General features: G+C 47.7%; 1 protein-coding gene across 2 annotated transcripts in view; it reads left to right on the forward strand.

Moving 5' to 3' along the window:
* Positions 1-714: 714 nt before the first annotated feature.
* Positions 715-21,062, forward strand: part of ROS1 (ROS proto-oncogene 1, receptor tyrosine kinase) — a 493,170-nt gene continuing 472,822 nt past the window's right edge. For both annotated transcript variants that reach the window (XM_073575944.1, XM_073575945.1), the window contains exons 1-2: positions 715-1,059; positions 8,828-8,897. In XM_073575944.1, coding sequence (XP_073432045.1) covers positions 964-1,059; positions 8,828-8,897 — 166 coding nt within the window. In that variant the 5' untranslated portion in view covers positions 715-963. The remainder of the gene's footprint in view (positions 1,060-8,827; positions 8,898-21,062) is intronic.

The following is a 21,062-nucleotide window of genomic DNA, read 5'->3' on the forward strand; positions in this document are numbered from 1 at the left end:
TCAGGGGACATTGAGAGAACCAGGAGGAGCAGCTCGTCATCATATAAGTGGTCACATGACAGCTACTCAAACGGATTGAGCATTGGGCGTGCCAAACTGAAATCTTGCCCTGGTTGCCAAAAAAGCTAAACCTCTGCTGTACCTATCAAGCTACTTTGACAATTATTTGGCTAAGATGATATACATATTCAGGGTTGACCTCTCACGGTGCGTGGCCTGCTCAACTATTGAATACAGGGTGGAGACATGGACGATTCTGCCAAAATTGGTGGATATGCACAATTTTATTCTAATATGTATGGTCAACTCAACACTTAAGAGAAAGTAGTGTGCACTTTCACCTCAGATCTATAATTTCTAGTTTGGTAGGACCTTCCATAAGCAGACATGACTTTATATGGACATATTGTGTGTCTTCATTTTGTGCATATTTCTGTCTGACTGTAATATAATAAAATGCTCACAATTTGAGACAGGCAATAAAATGGTAACCACAAATCATTTGGTAGCATCAACCATACGTACAAGTAGAATGATCACTGCTTTGTCAAATACGTTTTCGTAGGTTTCTAGCTTGCCATTATATCTTGATAACAAAAGTTAATACACCTTCGTGGTGGATGAGTAACTAGAGAACAGCCTGTTACATAGTTTGATGTCAGTGTTCCCTGGAACTTTAGTCATTTTCAGGGTGTGACTATGTACAAGTAGATTAGGACAAAGAAGGAAATCAGGCATGGTGGATTATACGCAGAGATCTATCATTTGCTCAGTGTCCGCATTTATCGCTTTCTGGTAGTATTATGTCTTTTAATAACAACCCATTTAGAAGACATTCACCCATACATTGACAGCTCCTGCCGAAATATATTCTAAACAATGAAATTATCTTTGTGACTGATCACTAAGAATGTTTTATTGCTGGATATACCAAAGTACATTGACTTTCACTGGACTCTAAATATGCAAGCCACTCTTTGCCGAAGTTTCCAACATAGCTTCTGGGTCTTAGCCTTATTGACCATTGGAAATTGGCTCTTTTTACAAGGGAGCACCCAGGTAAGATGGAACTGAATTTTTATTTGAAGTCATAATCTAAGTATCAGTTATTTATTTACATTGATTGAATCAGGATGTTGGCTTTATTTAATCACTGGCATGTTATATAATTAATTGATGTGTAACGGTGCATTTTTGTTACATTTATGGTGGGTTTTCATATTTTATTTTAAATTCTGTACTTTATTATATTCAAATTCCACTGCTCTTAAGAAAATATAAACTGTATTGCCTTTATGGAATCATGCATCAGCATGCATGTGCATAGAACTGTACAGCACAATCCTTTGTGTTAGGTGATACTTTTGAGCTGTAGGTTTAAACTTTGGCTAATAAAAGTTGATTTAACCTGAAAGGCTCCAATAATAACAACATGCTATTAGCAAACTATAGATATCCATTGTTTCTGGTGCTCATTCTACATATGTGCTTTTGTCTTTATGTAAGCCCTCAAGGGTAGGAAGGGTCCTCTCCCGTCTGTACCTGCCTCTCACTATTAGGTTGTGCACTGTAATTTCTATTTGTGCTTTGTATGTAACCCCTCCTCATGTACATCACCATGGAATCAATGGTGCTATACAAATAAGAAATAATAACATGTACTTTTAGACTTGTTCAGACCAGTATATAATTGGTCCATGTGGACAGCACATAGACCCATAATACAGTCATATGTAAAAGTTTGGGCACCCCTATTAATGTTAACCTTTTTTCTTTATAAAAATTTTGGTTTTTGCAACAGGTATTTCAGTTTCATATATCTAATAACTGATGGACTCAGTTATATTTCTGGATTCAAATGAGGTTTATTGTACTAACAGAAAATGTGCAATCTGCATTTAAACAAAATTTGACCGGTGCAAAAGTATGGGCACCCTTATCATTTTCTTGATTTGAACACTCCTAACTACTTTTTACTGACTTCCTGAAGCACTAAATTGGTTTTGTAACCTCATTGATCTTTGAACTTCATAGCCAGGTGTATCAAATCATGAGAAAAGGTATTTAAAGTGGCCACTTGCAAGTAGTTCTCCTATTTGATTCTCCTATGAAGAGTGGCATCATGGGCTCCTCAAAACAACTCTCAAATGATCTGAAAACAAAGATTATTCAACATAGCTTTTCAGGGGAAGGATACAAAAAGTTGTCTCAGAGATTTAACCAGTCAGTTTCCACTGTGAGGAACATAGTAAGGAAATGGAAGAACACAGGTACAGTTCTTGTTAAGCCCAGAAGTGGCAGGCCAAGAAAAATATCAGAAAGGCAGAGAAGAAGAGTGGTGAGAACAGTCAAGGACAATCCACAGACCACCTCCAAAGACCTGCAGCATCATCTTGCTGCAGATGGTGTCACTGTGCATCGGTCAACAATACAGCGCATGCATAACGCCTTTTTGTATGACCAAACAACTCAATCTTTGTTTCATCAGTTCACAGGACCTTCTTCCAAAATGTAACTGGCTTGTCCAAATGTGCTTTTGCATACCTCAGGTGACTCTGTTTGTGGCGTGCTTGCAGAAACGGCTTCTTTCGCATCACTCTCCCATACAGCTTCTCCTTGTACAAAAGTGCGCTGTATTGTTGACCGATGCACAGTGACACCATCTGCAGCAAGATGATGCTGCTGGTCTTTGGAGGTGGTCTGTGGATTGTCCTTGACTGTTCTCACCATTCTTCTTCTCTGCCTTTCTGATATTTTTCTTGGCCTGCCACTTCTGGGCTTAACAAGAACTGTACCTGTGTTCTTCCATTTCCTTACTATGTTCCTCACAGTGGAAACTGACTGGTTAAATCTCTGAGACAACTTTTTGTATTTTTGTATCCTTCCCCTGAAAAGCTATGTTGAATAATCTTTGTTTTCAGATCATTTGAGAGTTGTTTTGAGGAGCCCATGATGCCACTCTTCATAGGAGAATCAAATAGGAGAACTACTTGCAAGTGGCCACTTTAAATACCTTTTCTCATGATTTGATACACCTGGCTATGAAGTTCAAAGCTTAATGAGGTTACAAAACCAATTTAGTGCTTCAGGAAGTCAGTAAAAAGTAGTTAGGAGTGTTCAAATCAAGAAAATGATAAGGGTGCCCATACTTTTGCACCGGTCAAATTTTGTTTAAATGCAGATTGCACATTTTCTGTTAGTACAATAAACCTCATTTGAATCCAGAAATATAACTGAGTCCATCAGTTATTAGATATATGAAACTGAAATACCTGTTGCAAAAACCAAAATTGTTATAAAGAAAAAAGGTTAACATTAATAGGGGTGCCCAAACTTTTACATATGACTGTAGCTAGCGTGGCTAGTGCCAATTTTCCAAGTGGACCGATGGTCTACATGTATCAAATCAAAGCATTAACTACTTTGGTCTGTTTTCAGAAGAATGCATGCGATGTAAAGGCAATGTCTACACCCGGCCCCAATGTGGACGAGCACTGGGAGCCAGTACATGGCATGAACTGGCTCTCTATACCTTGGAGGTCATGGCGTGCCCTGCTGCTATCATTTTGTCAAAGCGGGTTTTTAGTGCCGCTGGTGGAATTAAAACTGATTAACGCATTCGCCTGTCAAGTGAAAATGCTGACAGGCTGACTCTTATAAAAATCAAGAAGTGCTGGATTTGGCCAGACTTCTCTACACCACCGAATGATAACAGCAAAACATAACCTCCAATCCAGTGTCTTTTTTTGGGAGGTGGATTCCCATGCACCTCTTCACACCCACACATGGGTATGCGCTTCCTGATTTTGGCAATTTGGTGTCATCCTCCTGGGTCGCCCTTCCAGGGCTGCGGGGTTACTCGGTACCGGGCCGGTGTCAGCGGGTGGTGTGTCACAGCAGCGGTGACCCGGTCCGTGGCCCTGGGTGCCCAAGTAATGGCGGGTAATGCTTATGGTGGAATGTAGTTAATGGAATAGTTTGTGACGCCACCTGTGGTGTTCGGCAAGTGGGATGTTAGGCCGACGCTGCAGACAGATCCTCTGGGACAGATGGTGTGGTGCAGCAGTGATGTTATAGCCCTCCACAGGCAGGGCTGTTGTCCTAGGGCAGAATAGGTGAAGTGACACTTAGATGGTGTAGTGTCCGGCGCAGGGGATGCAGCAGTGTCAAGCAGGCGAACGCAGAAAGGAATGGGGGAAACCAGGGCATGTAGTTCCAAAGCTTTACTCACAGTCTGTAGTGCCCGCTTCCGTGCCGTGTCCTCCGGGTCAGGGACTCAGTCAACCTCCAGGCAAGATGAAATGCTCCCTTCCAACACTCCGCCAACTTATGTACCTTTTCTGAACGTCTCCTCTATAGCGCCTTTAAGTGTGAAGATCTCCTAGTACTGAGTTACACTGGAGTTCCTCCTATCAGATGTTCCCAAGAACTCTACTTGTACGTCAGACAGCTGTAGCCTGCTTCGGGGACTCCTTACTCCTGAGTCCCGGCTCTCTATCCGTGTTGCTGTTGTGCCCCCAAGTCTTAGATGGGAGTAGTGCATTTACAGCCCACTACTCCACCGGTGTCTGGTGCAGAACCATTAGTGTCCATACAACCTCGAGAACGGGCCCCGGCCTTGCACTTAGAACTTCTAGGCAGGGTTCTCTCCTAACCCACGTCCTCTGTGTTCCCTTTTCTCCTACGTTCCGTACTTGTCTTTCTCTCAAATGGAAGCTCAGGCTTCAGTTCAATGTCTTCCTCTTTCTTTCCTTTCCCGTACCAGCAGACACGGGTCACTCAGGTCTGCTGCAGCACTCCTTCCTCCATCCCTCTTCCAGGGATCTCCACTCCTCTCTGAGTGGCTTCCTCCCTCAGACTCTCCTTCAGACTGACCTACTGACTGACCTCTAATCCTAAACCTTCCCAATCTTTTATGTATTCTCAACTCCACCCACCTCCCAGCATGTTTAGTGTCCCGAGCAGGGAACCACCAAAGGTGCTCTGCTTCTCTCTAAGCAAGGAGCCACAATGTGGTTTTGCTGAACTACTCTATTGTGTGGGGTGCGAGTGTTGGAGTGTGGTCAGGAGTTCCCACCTTACCTGGACGGTGGGGCACCACACCTTAGGTGAAGGTGCAGTACCTCTGTGGCGACTGAGCCTCAGGGGCGCCACACTCCTCCTTCTCCTCATCCTCATCATCCACCAACACTAGAACACGAGAGTGAACGTGTTCCGTGATGCTACAGCCACTCTAGTTTTTTGAAAGGGTGTTTATGATGCCCGTAAAAAATTTTTTAAAAATATGTCCCCCCCAGGGGGAAATGTTTGTCAGCCCATACATTTAGTGTATGGGCATTCCAAGTATAGGAGACCCGCTCCTTTATAATGGGTACTTTTTTATGAGGACATCCTCCACGTTTCTTTCAAGGGGCATTGGAGTGCCTCCTAATTGTTGGCAGGCCTTGCATTCACTGCATCGACAAAAACTATGGGAGACCCACTTCCTAATAATGAGAACATTGTTTTCAGGAGGCCAACCTCTACATCTCTTCCAAGGGTTATTGGGGTGCGTGTAGCTTTGGTGCAGGGCAGGCCTTGCATTGAATGCATAAGCAAACAGTATGGGAGACACACTTTCTTGTAATGGGAAGATTTTTGTCATGAGGCCTTCAAGTACATCTGTTGAAAGGGATATTGGGGTGCATGTAACTTTGATGCAAGCCAGGCCTTGCATTCAATGCTTAAGCAAACAGTAATGGAGTACCAAATGAATAATGTAAACTTGGTTTTCATGTGGCCATCCATTACGTGGGTTAAAAGGCTTATTGGGGTGTGTGTGAATTTGGTGCAGGGCAGGCCTTGCATTCAATGCATAAGCAAACAGTATGAGAGTACCAAGTGAATACTGGGAACTATGGTTGCATGTGGCCATCCAGTACGTGGCTTCAAAGACTTATCGGGGTGCTTGTAACTTTGGTGCATGGCAGGCCTTGCATTCAATGCATAAGCAAACAGTAAGGGAGAACCAAATGAATACTGGGAACTATGGTTGCATGTGGCCATCCAGTGTGTGGCTTCAAAGACTTATTGGGGTGCGTGTAACTTTAGTGCACAGCAGACCTTGAATTCAATGCATAAGCCAACAGTATGGGAGTACCAAATGAATATTGGGAACTATGGTTGCATGTGGCCATCCAGTACGTGGCTTCAAAGGTTTATTGGGGTGCATGTAACTTTGGCACAGGGCAGGCTTTGCATTCAATGCATAGGCAAATAGTATGGGAGTACCAAATGAATACTGGGAACTATGGTTGCATGTGGTCATCCATGACGACTGTTCAATGGGTTGTTGGGGTGCGTCCAAATTTTGGGCAGCCCTGCCACTCACTGCATATGGAGTGCCCCGCAGGGCCGTGGGTTACTCAGTATCGGGCCGGTCAGGTTCTTTAAAGGGGATGTGTCACAGTGACAGTGACCCGATCCGTGGCCCTGGGCATCCAGTAAAGATGGTTGTGAAATGAAGGATGATGATGGTAATGGGAAAAATGATGGGGAAATGGTAGGGAAATGGGAATTGTGACGCCACCCATGGTATTCGGCAAGGGTAGCCGATGTTGCAATGCAGATTCTCTCGGATGGTGTTAGGGCAGCAGAGATGGTGAAGCTCTCCACGGGTAGAGCTGTGTCCCAGGGCAGTTGAGATGGTAACAGGTGAGTTGGTGACTGCGATGGTGCGTGCGGTGTGGAGCAGGCGAGACTTAAATGACACGAAGGACACAGTTGGGTGCAGTTTCAGGGTTTTAACTCATGATTCCTGCATATACAGTGGCCCGCTTGGCACTGTGTCCTCCGGGTGATGGGTCCAACAAACTCCCAGGTAGATTGGGATGCACTTCTCAGGACTCCCCTTTAAATTCACTTTTCTAGGCAGTGCCTCTGCGCTGATCTCTACCTTCTCTGCTGCCCTGTGCCTAGTGTCTCCGAACCAGCAGCCGCGGACCCTGTTGGGTGACGGTCTCAAAGTCCCCTTGCTCCTATCTGGCTGCCTTTTCGGGGAACAATTATGGTTGGGCTGAGGCACTCAGCCTCCAGCTTGCTAGCTGAGCCTCGTTTGATATTCTCTCCACTAGGCTTAGGGGCCAGCTCCCCACTGTGGCCTGGTCCTTCCATGTCTGGATACGGGCCCCACGCGTGGCTTTCTGCACTACCTGTGCCCCAAGGACCCCTTCTATTCTCCTAGGAGCTTCCTTCCTTCTAGATGTGTGTCTCAGACCCTTACTCTCCCCACGTCAGTCCTGCTCTCCCGCTGGTCTGTCACCGACTGTCTGGATCTTTCCAGAATCTTCAATTTACCGCACACTAACTCCTCCCATTAACTGTCACCTAACTGTCACTGATTGGATGCCCTCAATCACACCACTTCCTAAGCTCCTCCCCTTCTACCTACCTTTCCCCACTGACTCCCCAGCACACTTTCCTGGCCAGCCTGGTGTGTGTTGGGTGTAAGTGTTAGGAGTCCTGGGTGGTGTCCCCGCCTTACCTGAGGGTGGGATACCATACCTCTGGATGAGGTGCAGTACCTCTGTACCTCTGGACCCTCAGGGGCGCCACACATACGTAATAACAGTATAAGAGACCCAATGTTTAATAATGGGAACAACAAAGCATTGCCTGTTGATGGTTCTCTAAGAATAGTGAGGGCTGACTGCTGGCCCTCTAAAAATAGACTTTGTGACTTCATGAACGAAACATGATGTGTCTGATAATGTGTCACACACCGCATGGTCAAAGAAGGTTGCAAATTGTTAAAATGACATTTCCCAGTGAATGCATTTGTCTTGGTAGAAAGCAATGCTAAAGTTGAAAAACGCATCAAAAAGGCTACGTGTGAACATAGCCCAAGTGGTGGAGGAATATTTTTGTTTTGGGTTAATTATTTTGCCTTATATAAAAGTCATTACCCTGAAAAGGATGTTCCTTAACATATTTCCCATGAAAATCCATTTTGGTTTTGCTTTTGTATGTTTTTTGGTGCGCCTGTAAAAAATGGCATAAGACTCTGACAACATTGTTCACCGCTGTGACCTGGGAGTCAGGAATGCTTACAGGGGCGATCCCCATGATGTTCCCATGGCATTTAAGCGCTGTTCCCATCATTTTCAGATGTTTTTAGACCATAAAAGGACCCCGGTGGGGGGGTTCGCAACAAAAATGCTCGGGTTTCCCATAGACTTACATTGGGCTCGTTGTTCTGGTCGAGTACCCGAGTATTCCAATTTGCTCGACCCGACCAACGAGCACCCGAGTATTTTAGTGCTCGCTCATCACTAGATACTATATGTGCTTTGTATTTGAGGATCACAAGCTATTTATCGTTTCCCTATTGCTGCTATGTGGTGCCACCATTTGGCTAATCTGTATAACTATATGTTTTAATATTTGAGTCAACAAAAATTATATTTTTCCTCTAAGTATGGAAGGACTGTGGGACCAGGAGACTAATGCCTGAGATGACCCAGCTGTACAGATTTTGCATCGAGACCAAGGAAAGACATATTATTCTTCTGCCAACAATGAGCATTATGACCCCAGTGCGCCAGATTGGATGAATAGTCTCTATGTAGTTAAACATAATGGAAAGACATTACGGGAGATTTACTGATGTAATTATGCAATCTAATTAATTGGGTAATTTAAAGAAGAACATGTTTTCTGCTTAAAGATACAGATTAAAGATAAATTCATTAACTTGATTTTCCTTCATTCAGTTGGTGGAAAATGTGCATACTTTACTGTGTATCCCCTCTTTCATTTCTAATGTATTTTTATATATAATTCATTTCAGATTATACCCTGTGACGTACAATGCCATTATCTAAATGAGTCTACCAGCAGCAGACAAGACTATTTAGAAGGTATGCACATTCAGACATTGAGGATCAGATTCTTTATCACTATATTCATTGTTTCAGGCTTTGTTCATTTCCTTCTTGTAACCTGACAAATAGACAGCAATGCAGTAAAGCAGTGCAAGTAAAATAATAGGTTACTATACAATAAATAAGAAAATCCAGATCTCTCTACAGATGCAGGTGTTTGCTTTGGGTAAGCAAAGTATATTTCATGTACAATGTTTTAAGACTGATACTTTGATTTTCACAAAGTTTGCCACTGATAATATCTGTAAAGCGCTGAGGAATATGATGGTGTTATATAAGTAATCATAATAAATAATAATAATAATAATAATAATTAGAGATGAGTGGACACCTGGATGTTCGGGTCCGGCAGGTTCAGCCCAACAGTTATAAATGTACCAGAACAGTACCCGGACCCGAACTCAAACTCGAACCCGGACCCCATTCACTTGAATGGGGGCCCGAACATTCAGTGTTCGCCATGCTGTCATGTGCATGACAGCGCGGCAAACACCGCTTTTGATCAGTGGTGAAATCATCCCCGCCGGTCAGAGAGAATGCGGTTCCCACGCTGTCAAAAGACAGCATGAGCACTCAGCTGTGATTGGAAATGAAAGTTTACCTCCGGTCACTGGTGTCAGCTGATTGGACTACAGCTCCCATCATCCGACACCTGCAGCCGCTATTAATAGTGAGAGCAGGAGCGGATGATGGAAATTTTTATCTGCGGCTCCTGCGCTATAAATAAATAATTTAAAAAATGGCGTGTTTCAATGTTGCGATGACCAAAAAAACCATAATTCTAGAGCTTCGATTTTTTTTTTATCGTTACATCATTTACTGATCAGTAGAGTTGAGCGATACCAGCCGATACTTGAAAATATCGGATCGGAATGGATCGGCCGATCTTAAAGAAAAGTATCGGTATCGCCGATTCCGATTCCCGGGAACCAATGCAAGTCAATGGGGCCAAAATATCGGAATTAAAAAAAACCCTTTCTTTCCTTGTAGGTTAATTCTACATGAAGAAAAACAACTAAGAATAATGTAGAATGTATTGTGGGAGGTGGAGGAGACATTAAAGCCATAGAGGTTTTGCCCAATCAAATGGAATAGCAGGAATTAAACTTTTTTTTTAAAGACGTTAGGAGTTACAAAGATATTGACTATGTTAGCCTCATTTATATTTTGCCAGACATGTATGTCTTCTTCTTCTTTCTTCTTTCTTCTTCTTTCTTATTCTTCTTCTTCCTTTTTTTACCTTCTTCTTCTTCTTATTCCTTTTTTTACATTCTTCTTCTTCTTCCTTTTTTTACATTCTTCTACTTCCTTTTTTTACATTCTTCTTCTTATTCCTTTTTTTACATTCTTCTTCTTCCTTTTTTTAAATTCTTCTACTTCCTTTTTTTACATTCTTCTTCTTCTTCCTTTTCTTACATTCTTCATATTCTTCTTATTCAACAATTATTATTCTACATATTCAACTTCTTCATCTTCTTCCTATTCTTCTTCATCATATTCTTGTTTGTGTCAGGCATTCCTGTAGTTGTTATCTAGAAAAGTTAGAAGTTTACACCTTCCGTTCTGCCTGTCACAAAAGATTTACAACAGGATTTGTCCACGTTCAGTTTGGCCTGCAGTAGCAGGCCTTTTCCAGGGGCACCACGAGGAGGAACGGACTCACCCCCATACACTGCTTAGTCTTCTTCTGCTTATAAATAAGATAATATCATTTGCTCAGAGTATTAGTCTTATGCTTAATGTTCTTCTGCTTTGTTTTATTATGCTTCTTTGTCTTCTCTCTCTTGTTGTTCTGCATCTTGGTGGTTGTCTTCCTGTTCTTTGTCCTCTTGAACCAGCTGACGGTACTGGCACCCGGAGGGGTAGCAGAAGGAACAAGAGCCAATGGCACTACCGAGGACCAGCTGACAGTGCTGGAACCCGGTTACTAAGCAGGAGGTACCTGTGCTACAAAGCACTACCAAGGACCAGCAGACGTTGCCGGAACTCGGATACCGAGATGGAGGCACCTAGGCCAAAGGCTCTGACGAGAACCAGCTGACGGTGCTGGAACCCGGAGGGGTAGCATAAGCTGCAAGAGCAAATGGAAATAGCGAGGACCAGCTGACAGTGCTGGCACCCGGAGGGGCAGCAGAAGGAATAAGAGCCAATGGCACAACCGAGGACCAGCTGACGGTGCTGGAACCCGGTTACTAAGCAGGAGGTACCTGTGCTACAAAGCACTACCAAGGACCAGCAGACGTTGCCGGAACTCGGATACCGAGATGGAGGCACCTAGGCCAAAGGCTCTGACGAGAACCAGCTGACGGTGCTGGAACCCGGAGGGGTAGCATAAGCTGCAAGAGCAAATGGAAATAGCAAGGACCAGCTGACAGTGCTGGCACCCGGAGGGGCAGCAGAAGGAATAAGAGCCAATGGCACAACCGAGGACCAGCTGACGGTGCTGGAACCTGGTTACTAAGCAGGAGGTACCTGTGCTACAAAGCACTACCAAGGACCAGCAGACGTTGCCGGAACTCGGATACCGAGATGGAGGCACCTAGGCCAAAGGCTCTGACGAGAACCAGATGACGGTGCTGGAACCCGGCGGGGTAGCAGAAGTTACCCCTGAAAAGCAAAGTTGGCATGCCGCAAGCTGGCCGCAGTTACCGAATCACACAGTCCTACAGGGGGTGCTTGTCCTACTGGCACTACGGAACAAGCCTTTCTTACCAGAACCCGCAGTCCACATAGGAAGCACCTAAACTGCTGGCACCCTAGCCTCGGCTAACCCAACCGCAACACGACATGGCAACTTGGGGTGGCAAACTGACATTGACACTTCCCGGAAACAGCAGGCAGGGCTGGAACCAAGCTGGGCAGGAGGGAGTACCCGTGCCAAAGTCAGTTATGAGCAGCAACTGGCGATGTTGGAGCCCAGGGACAAGCACTTAGCAGGCTGAGGCCTGATGTGCTGTCAATTGGGAGGCAGCAGGACAGATTGCCATCAAAACAGCAGGGGAACGGCTGACGTTACTGAACCCCACAAACACAGGAGCTAGTGTTTTACTCTGTGAAGACGGCACTTCCGAGCAACAACTGGCTGTGTTGAAGCCCAGGGACAAGCACGGAGCAGGCTGAGGCTGCATTGAAGAAATTTTAAGATCGGTTGTAGACTTCTACTAATTTTAACCAAGCTCCACTTAGGCCTGTGGCTTCACTGATTTTCGTATTTCCCCTGTCCTCCAACCCCGCCAGTTACAGCTCCGAAGTGGCGTCTGCACAATCCACACTTGTTCCTGTGTTACAGGTGTTCAGTCCGGTCAGTTAATCCCCTGATGTGTGTCCGGCAATGTCGCCTGCTCTGTCCACATTCCCATAACTAGTTATGGGAATGTGGACAGAGCAGGCGACATTGCCGGACACACATCAGGGGATTTACTGACCGGACTGAACACCGTAACACAGGAACAAGTGTGGATTGTGCTTATGGGAATGTGGACAGAGCAGGCGACATTGCCGGACACACATCAGGGGATTAACTGACCGGACTGAACACCTGTAACACAGGAACAAGTGTGGATTGTGCAGACGCCACTTCGGAGCTGTAACTGGCGCGGTTGGAGGACAGGGGAAATACGAGAGACAGTGGAGCCACAGGCCTAATTGGAGCACGGTTAAAAATCAGTAGTGGTACGACTGTGTAGGCAGCAGGATACTTTGCCATCCACACAGCAGGGGATCAGCTGACGTTACTGAACCCCACTGAGACACGGGAGCAAGTGTCTCTTTCCGTGTGGACGGCACTTCCGAGCTACAACTGGCTGTGTTGAAGCCCAGGAAATAGGAGGGTGTAGGCAGAGGCCTACTGTCTTTGGAATGTGGTGACAGCAGGAGAGACTGCCATCCACACAGCAGGGGATCAGCTGACGTTACTGAACCCCACTGAGACACGGGAGCAAGTGTCTCTTTCCGTGTGGACGGCACTTCCGAGCTACAACTGGCTGTGTTGAAGCCCAGGAAATAGGAGGGTGTAGGCAGAGGCCTACTGTCTTTGGAATGTGGTGACAGCAGGAGAGACTGCCATCCACACAGCAGGGGATCAGCTGACGTTACTGAACCCCACTGAGACACGGGAGCAAGTGTCTCTTTCCGTGTGGACGGCACTTCCGAGCTACAACTGGCTGTGTTGAAGCCCAGGAAATAGGAGGGTGTAGGCAGAGGCCTACTGTATTTGGAATGTGGAGACAGCAGGAGAGACTGCCATCCACACAGCAGGGGATCAGCTGACGTTACTGAACCCCACTGAGACACGGGAGCAAGTGTCTCTTTCCGTGTGGACGGCACTTCCGAGCTACAACTGGCTGTGTTGAAGCCCAGGAAATAGGAGGGTGTAGGCAGAGGCCTACTGTCTTTGGAATGTGGAGACAGCAGGAGAGACTGCCATCCACACAGCAGGGGATCAGCTGACGTTACTGAACCCCACTGAGACACGGGAGCAAGTGTCTCTTTCCGTGTGGACGGCACTTCCGAGCTACAACTGGTTGTGTTGAAGCCCAGGAAATAGGAGGGTGTAGGCAGAGGCCTACTGTCTTTGGAATGCGGAGACAGCAGGAGAGACTGCCATCTCCACAGCAGGGGAACAGCTGGCAGTGCTGAACCCCACTAACACTCGAACGAATGTGTTTGGCTCTGTGGAGACGACACTTCTGAACACCAACTGACGCTGTTGGAGCCCAGGATTAGGCGAGGAGCAGGCTGGGGCCTGTTGCTTTTAGCAGGTGAAGGCAGCAGGAGACTTGCCATCTCCACAGCAGGGGAACAGCTGGCAGTGCTGAACCCCACTAACACTCGAACGAATGTGTTTGGCTCTGTGGAGACGACACTTCTGAACACCAACTGACGCTGTTGGAGCCCAGGATTAGGAGAGGAGCAGGCTGGGGCCTGTTGCTTTTGGCAGGTGAAGGCAGCAGGAGACTTGCCATCTCCACAGCAGGGGAACAGCTGGCAGTGCTGAACCCCACTAACACTTGAACGAATGTGTTTGGCTCTGTGGAGACGACACTTCTGAACACCAACTGACGCTGTTGGAGCCCAGGATTAGGCGAGGAGCAGGCTGGGGCCTGTTGCTTTTGGCAGGTGAAGGCAGCAGGAGACTTGCCATCTCCACAGCAGGGGAACAGCTGGCAGTGCTGAACCCCACTAACACTTGAACGAATGTGTTTGGCTCTGTGGAGACGACACTTCTGAACACCAACTGACGCTGTTGGAGCCCAGGATTAGGCGAGGAGCAGGCTGGGGCCTGTTGCTTTTGGCAGGTGAAGGCAGCAGGAGACTTACCATCTCCACAGCAGGGGAACAGCTGGCAGTGCTGAACCCCACTAACACTTGAACGAATGTGTTTGGCTCTGTGGAGACGACACTTCTGAACACCAACTGACGCTGTTGGAGCCCAGGATTAGGCGAGGAGCAGGCTGGGGCCTGTTGCTTTTGGCAGGTGAAGGCAGCAGGAGACTTGCCATCTCCACAGCAGGGGAACAGCTGGCAGTGCTGAACCCCACTAACACTTGAAAGAATGTGTTTGGCTCTGTGGAGACGACACTTCTGAACACCAACTGACGCTGTTGGAGCCCAGGATTAGGCGAGGAGCAGGCTGGGGCCTGTTGCTTTTGGCAGGTGAAGGCAGCAGGAGACTTACCATCTCCACAGCAGGGGAACAGCTGGCAGTGCTGAACCCCACTAACACTTGAACGAATGTGTTTGGCTCTGTGGAGACGACACTTCTGAACACCAACTGACGCTGTTGGAGCCCAGGATTAGGCGAGGAGCAGGCTGGGGCCTGTTGCTTTTGGCAGGTGAAGGCAGCAGGAGACTTGCCATCTCCACAGCAGGGGAACAGCTGGCAGTGCTGAACCCCACTAACACTTGAAAGAATGTGTTTGGCTCTGTGGAGACGACACTTCTGAACACCAACTGACGCTGTTGGAGCCCAGGATTAGGCGAGGAGCAGGCTGGGGCCTGTTGCTTTTGGCAGGTGAAGGCAGCAGGAGACTTGCCATCTCCACAGCAGGGGAACAGCTGGCAGTGCTGAACCCCACTAACACTCGAACGAATGTGTTTGGCTCTGTGGAGACGACACTTCTGAACACCAACTGACGCTGTTGGAGCCCAGGATTAGGCGTGGAGCAGGCTGGGGCCTACTGGATTTTGGCAGGTGAAGGCAGCAGACTTGCCATCTCCACAGCAGGGGAACAGCTGGCAGTGCTGAACCCCACTAACACTTGAACGAATGTGTTTGGCTCTGTGGAGACGACACTTCTGAACACCAACTGACACTGTTGGAGCCCAGGATTACGCATGCCGCATGCAGAGGCCAATGGGCAGCGGTTTTTATGGAGGTTGTTGACTACTACTGATTCTAACCATGCTCCACTTAGGCCTCTGGCTCCACTGTCTCTACTATTTACCCTGGCCTCCAACCCCACCAGCTACATCTCTGAAGTGGCATCAGCACAATCTACACTTGTTCCTGTGTTACTGGTGCTCAGTCCCGTCAGTTGATCCCCTGATGTTTGTCCGGCAAGTTCGCCAGCTCTGTCCTCATTCCCACTACTGGTTATGGGAATGTGGACAGAGCAGGAGACCTTGCCGGACACACATCAGGGGATAAACTGATGGGACTGAGCCACAGGAACACAGGAACAAGTGTAGATTGTGCTGACGCCACTTCAGAGATGTAGATGGCGGGGTTGGAGGTCAGGGGAAATAGTAGAGACAGTGGAGCCAGAGACCTAAGTTGGGCACGGTTAAAAATCAGTAGTGGTTTGAATGTTGATGGAGCTGGTGACTTTGCCGTCCACACAGCAGGGGATCAGCTGGCGTTACTGAACCCCACTAACACAGGAGCTAGTGTGTTTCTCTGTGCAGACGACACATCTGAGCGACAACTGGCTGTGTTGAAGCACAGGGATTATAGTTCAGGTGGTAGAAAAATGAACACACCAGCAGACCTGGATACAGTTGCCAACCACTAATTTAGTGTGTAAGAGGAATGGCAAAGTCTTTGGAGATCCAGGCCTTGTTCATTTTCAGAAAAGTCAGCCGGTCAACATTATCGGAAGATAGTCGCGTGCGACGGTCTGTTAGTACACCACCTGCGGCACTAAAGACACGTTCCGATAATACACTGGCAGCAGGGCAAGCCAGCACCTCCAATGCATACTGGCTAAGCTCTGGCCATGTATCCAGCTTAGAGACCCAAAACTTGAAGGGGGAAGAGCCATCTGGGAGTACAGTGACAGGGCAAGACATGTAGTCTGACACCATCTGACGGAAGCGTTGCCTCCTGCTGACTCGAGGCGTCGTTGATGGTGTAGACAATTGTGGTGGACACACAAAACTTTGCCACATTTGGGCCATAGTGGTCTTGCCTTGTGCTGCGGCGCTGCCTCTGCTCCCTCTTTGTGCAGAGTTTCCTCCACTGCCTCGATGCACAGAGCTGCTTTGTAAAGCACTAGCAACAATGCTGTCGGGTGGAATGGAAAACATTATGGACTGCACCAGTGACTCTTCGGTACTCCCGCAGTTTACGCTCCCGGTTCAACGTTGGTATGAGCCTTTGTACGCTGTCCCGGTAGAGAGGATCTAGGAGGGTGTACACCCAATAATCAGCCGAGACGAGAATGTGGGCGATGCGGCGGTCGTTTCTCAGGCACTGCAGCATGAAATCAACCATGTGCTGCAGACTCCCAACTGCCAAAGAACCGCTGTCCCCTGTTTGAGGCGTGACCTCGGCCTGCTCTGCATCACCCCACCCTCGCTGTACATACTGAGTAGAGGTTTGTGTACCTCCCTCCTCTGGAGAGATGTCTTCCTCCTCCATCGACTCCTCCTCATCCTCCTCACAAAGTGTCCCCTGCCTAGGCCTTTGTGAGGAAACACGTAGCGCAGACTGTCCAGAAGCAGATGGCATTTGGGACTCCTCATCCTCCACCTCTTCCGAAACCTCATCCCTTAGTGCTTGCAGTGTTTGTTGAAGCAGGCAGATAAGGGGGACAGTCATGCTGACTAGTGCATCATCTGCACTCGCCATCCGCGTGGATTCATCGAAGGCACGCAAAACGAGGCAGATGTCCTTCATAGAGGCCCACTCAATGGTGCTGAAGTGTGAACGGCGCACAGTGCGACTTGTTTGCGCCTGATGCAGCTGGTACTCCATGACTGCTGCCTGCTGCTCACACAACCGCTCCAACTTATGTAACGTTGAGTTCCACCGGGTGGGTAGGTCACATATGATGCGATGTTCCGGAAGGCCAAATCGTCGCTGCAGAGCAGCGAGGCGCGATCTTGTCGTGCTGGAACGCCACAAGTGAGCGCACTCTATGCGGACCTTGTGCAACAGTGCATCAAGATCCGGATAGTCCCTCAGAAAGCTCTGCACGACCAAGTTAAGCACATGTGCCAGACATGGGATGTGTGTGAGGTTGCCTAGGCCAAGAGCTGCCACCAGATTTCGGCCATTGTCACACACTACCAAGCCCGGCTGGAGATTCGCTGGCCCAAACCACACATCGCTCTCCAGCTTGATAGCATTCCAGAGCTCCTGCGCTGTGTGGCTTCGATTCCCCAAATAAATTAATTTGAGTACAGCCTGTTGACGTTTGGCCACGACTGTGCTCATATCGGTCGTAACAGGCTCCTGCTCTGCTGTTTCTGAGGAACTTGAGTAGGAGGAGGAGTCTATGTGTACAGACTGTAGTCCTGCAATCCGTGGCGTTGGAAGAACACGTACAGCGCCACTCTCCAGATCTGTACCCGGCTCCACAACATTGACCCAGTGGGCAGTGAGGGAAAGGTATCGTCCCTGTCCATGGTTACTGGTCCACGCATCGGTGGTCAGGTGGACCTTGCTACTAACGGCGTTTAGTAGCGCATGTTTTATTTTGCCCTCAACATATTTCTGCAGGGCAGGGACGGCTCGCCTGCTGAAATAAAAGCGGCTGGGCACGTTGTGTTGGGGGACTGCCAATGCCATTAAGTCCCGGAAGGTGTCAGTGTCCACCAGCCTGAATGACAGCATTTCAACTGCCAGAAGTTTGGCAATGCCAGCATTCAGAGACTGTGCTCGGGGATGGTTTGCTGAGTAAGGGCGCCTTTTATCCCATGCCTGTGCTACCGATGGCTGTGATGGATGGGAACGTGCTGCTATGGGTGGAATCTGACAGGGTCTCCGGACAACAGTGGCAGAGGTTCTTCCTTGGCGATCTTGTGAGGAAGCTGAACCAGCAGTGTGTGAGCTGGAGGAAGAGGTCCCAACACGAACTGAAGAGGTGGTAGGTGGTGCTGTACGTTGGCCTACGTCTTCAGGGTGTCTCTGCAACTCCAACTCGTGCTTGGTGCGCACATGTTTCCACATATTTGTGGTATTGAGGTTGCTGACATTTCTCCCTCTTTTGACTATCTGATGACACAGCTTGCATTTGACAAAGCAAATGTCATCTGCAACTGTGTCAAAAAAGGACCACGCACTGCAACTCTTGGGAGCGCCCGTTTTGCCTTTGGAATGAGGAATGCTCCTAACGGGTGCCGAAGTGGAGGGTACAGGCAACCAAGTCTTCCCCCTCCCTCTGCCTCCTGTTTTGGCCGGTAGGGGAATCTCTTCCTCCGAGCTGCTCCCACCACCTTCCTGTTCCTCATGCCATGATGGGTCAAGGACCTCATCATCTTCCCTCCCCTCTTCAAACAGCTGCTTCTCCGGGGTTGTCTCGCCAGCACCGTACGCACCAGAAAGTGGCAACTGAGTCTCGTCATCATCTGATGCATACTGAGGTGTGCTGACCATAGGCACTGGCCCACTCGCCTCTTCAGATTCAGAGGGACAAAGAAGTTGCGCATCACTGCATACGCCCTCTTCTTCACATTCAGGAATGCTGCTTGGCTGGCCCCCTCTTTCCAAGCCAACAGATTCCGAGAACAGAAGTAGAGACTGTGATGGCTCCTGTCCATGTCTCTCTGACAGCCTGGGCACTTTGGCAGGTGGTGAAGAGACAGATGGTTGCTCTTCGGTGCTCTGGTCCTGAGAGGCTGTGGAAGTAATTGAAGTCGATGCGTTAGCTGCCATCCATCCGACAACGGCTTCAATTTGTTCCTCCCGCAGCAGTGGGGTACGTTGAGGTCCTACAAAGCTGCGCATAAAGGACTGTTGCCTGCTAAAACTGGGGGATGCTGATCCACTGGTGCCCGCAGCAGGCCCAGAATCCCCACGTCCTCTACCTGCAGAATCCCCACGTCCTCTCCCTGCAGAATCCCCACGTCCTCTCCCTGCTGAAACTCCACGCCCACGCCCACGCGCCTTACTCCCTGCCTTCTTCATCTTGCCAGACTGCTTAAGATAGGCAGAAAAGTACAAAGGGGGGCCTTAGTGTGCTTATTCCTGAACAGCTGGTTACAGGTACAAGAAACACTAATTTTATGAAGTGTGTGTGTGTGGACTACACTTTAATAGGAGCTGATGTGGCCTACACAAGTTCCAAATGTAGTGTTTGGTGAACTTTTTTTGTGGTTTCTTTGTTGGAAACAAACTCAAAGTATGTGAACAAAGAATTGAAACTGATAGTATCACCAACTTTTTGGAGCTATTACAATGCAGGCAGGTAACCTACAATGCAAAAGATGAGGCTCCAAAAAAATTGGGTAATACTAATCTGGCTGCGCCGGCAGGGCACAAGCCAGAAAAAAAGGCTCCTCTATCTACTCCTATATAGTGTTTGCAACCAACCAATGTTGATGGATACGGATGGATGCACACTAATAGGAGAAGAAAAAATGAGCTGCACTCAAAGACAAATATGTGTGAGGCAGTGACGCACGTTGAGCGTCCTACAACCAGACGTAGCTGCAGGACACTCTACTCTGCGTGAGCTGCACTCACACACAGTCAGAGACCTCTCAGACAGCCGTGAACAGTGCAGCTAAGTGGGCACTGGCACTGACAGGCTGCAGAAAGGCTCCGCTGTGTACTCCTATATAGTGTTTGCAACCACCGTAGATGGAGACGGATGGATGCACACTAATAGAAGAAAAAATGAGCTGCAATAAAAGAAAAATGTGTGAGGCAGTGACACGCTGAGCGTCCTACAACCAGACGTAGCTGCAGGACACACTACTCAGCGTGAGCTGCACTCACACACAGTCAGAGACCTCTCAGACAGCCGTGAACAGTGCAGCAAAGTGGACACTAGCACTGAAAGGCTGCAGAAAGGCTCCGCTGTCTACTACTAGTGTTTGCAACCAACGTATATGGATACGGATGGAAGCACACTAGATTGAAATTATGTAAAAAATGCAGCTCAAAAATTAAAAGATGTATGAGGCAGCAGTGATCACACTGGGTGGCCTACAGCCTGACGTGGCTGCAGGACCCACTCCACAGCGTGAGCTGCACTCACACAGCCCTTGCAGACAGCTGTGAACACTGCTGCTAGGGCAAAGAAGGCTACAGTGGTGGTTTATGTAGCCTGGGTAAAGCGCTAGATGTTTGGTGAAATCGCTATTTCTAACTGTCCCTCACAGTCTTCTACAGCAGCCTGTCCCTAACTGAATTCACAGCAGAGTGAACCAGAAATGGCGGCTGTGGTGGCTTTTATAGTGCATCATGACATCATTTCGGCAGCCAATCACAGCCATGCCAATAGTTAACATGCCTACATGCCTAACAGGATGTGCCCACACTTCGGAGGATTCCCATTGGCTTAATCAAAGCAAGCAGGCTCATAGCATGATGGGAACTTCCGATTCCGATTCCGGAATCCGATATGACAAAAGTATCGGAAGTCAGTATCGGAATTCCGATACCGCTAATATCGGCCGATACCCGATACTTTCGGTATCGGAATGCTCAACACTACTGATCAGATTAATTGTTTTTATATTATGATAGATCGGGCGTTTCTGAATGCAATGATACCAAATATGTGTGTTTATTTATTTCTTTTTTCATTGTTTTATTTTGAATTGGGCAAAAAGGGGGTGATTTGAACTTTTATATTTTTTACATTTTTAAAATATTTTTTAAAACTTTTGTTTCTAGTTTTTACTCGCTTCAATAGTCTCCATCGGAGACTTGACGCTGCGATCTTCTGATTGCTTGTGCTACACATGGCA

Source organism: Dendrobates tinctorius, unplaced genomic scaffold, assembly GCF_039654945.1.
Source record: "Dendrobates tinctorius isolate UK_male_01 unplaced genomic scaffold, ASM3965494v1 ptg000046l, whole genome shotgun sequence".
In the NCBI taxonomy this organism is placed as follows: Eukaryota; Metazoa; Chordata; class Amphibia; order Anura; family Dendrobatidae; genus Dendrobates; species Dendrobates tinctorius.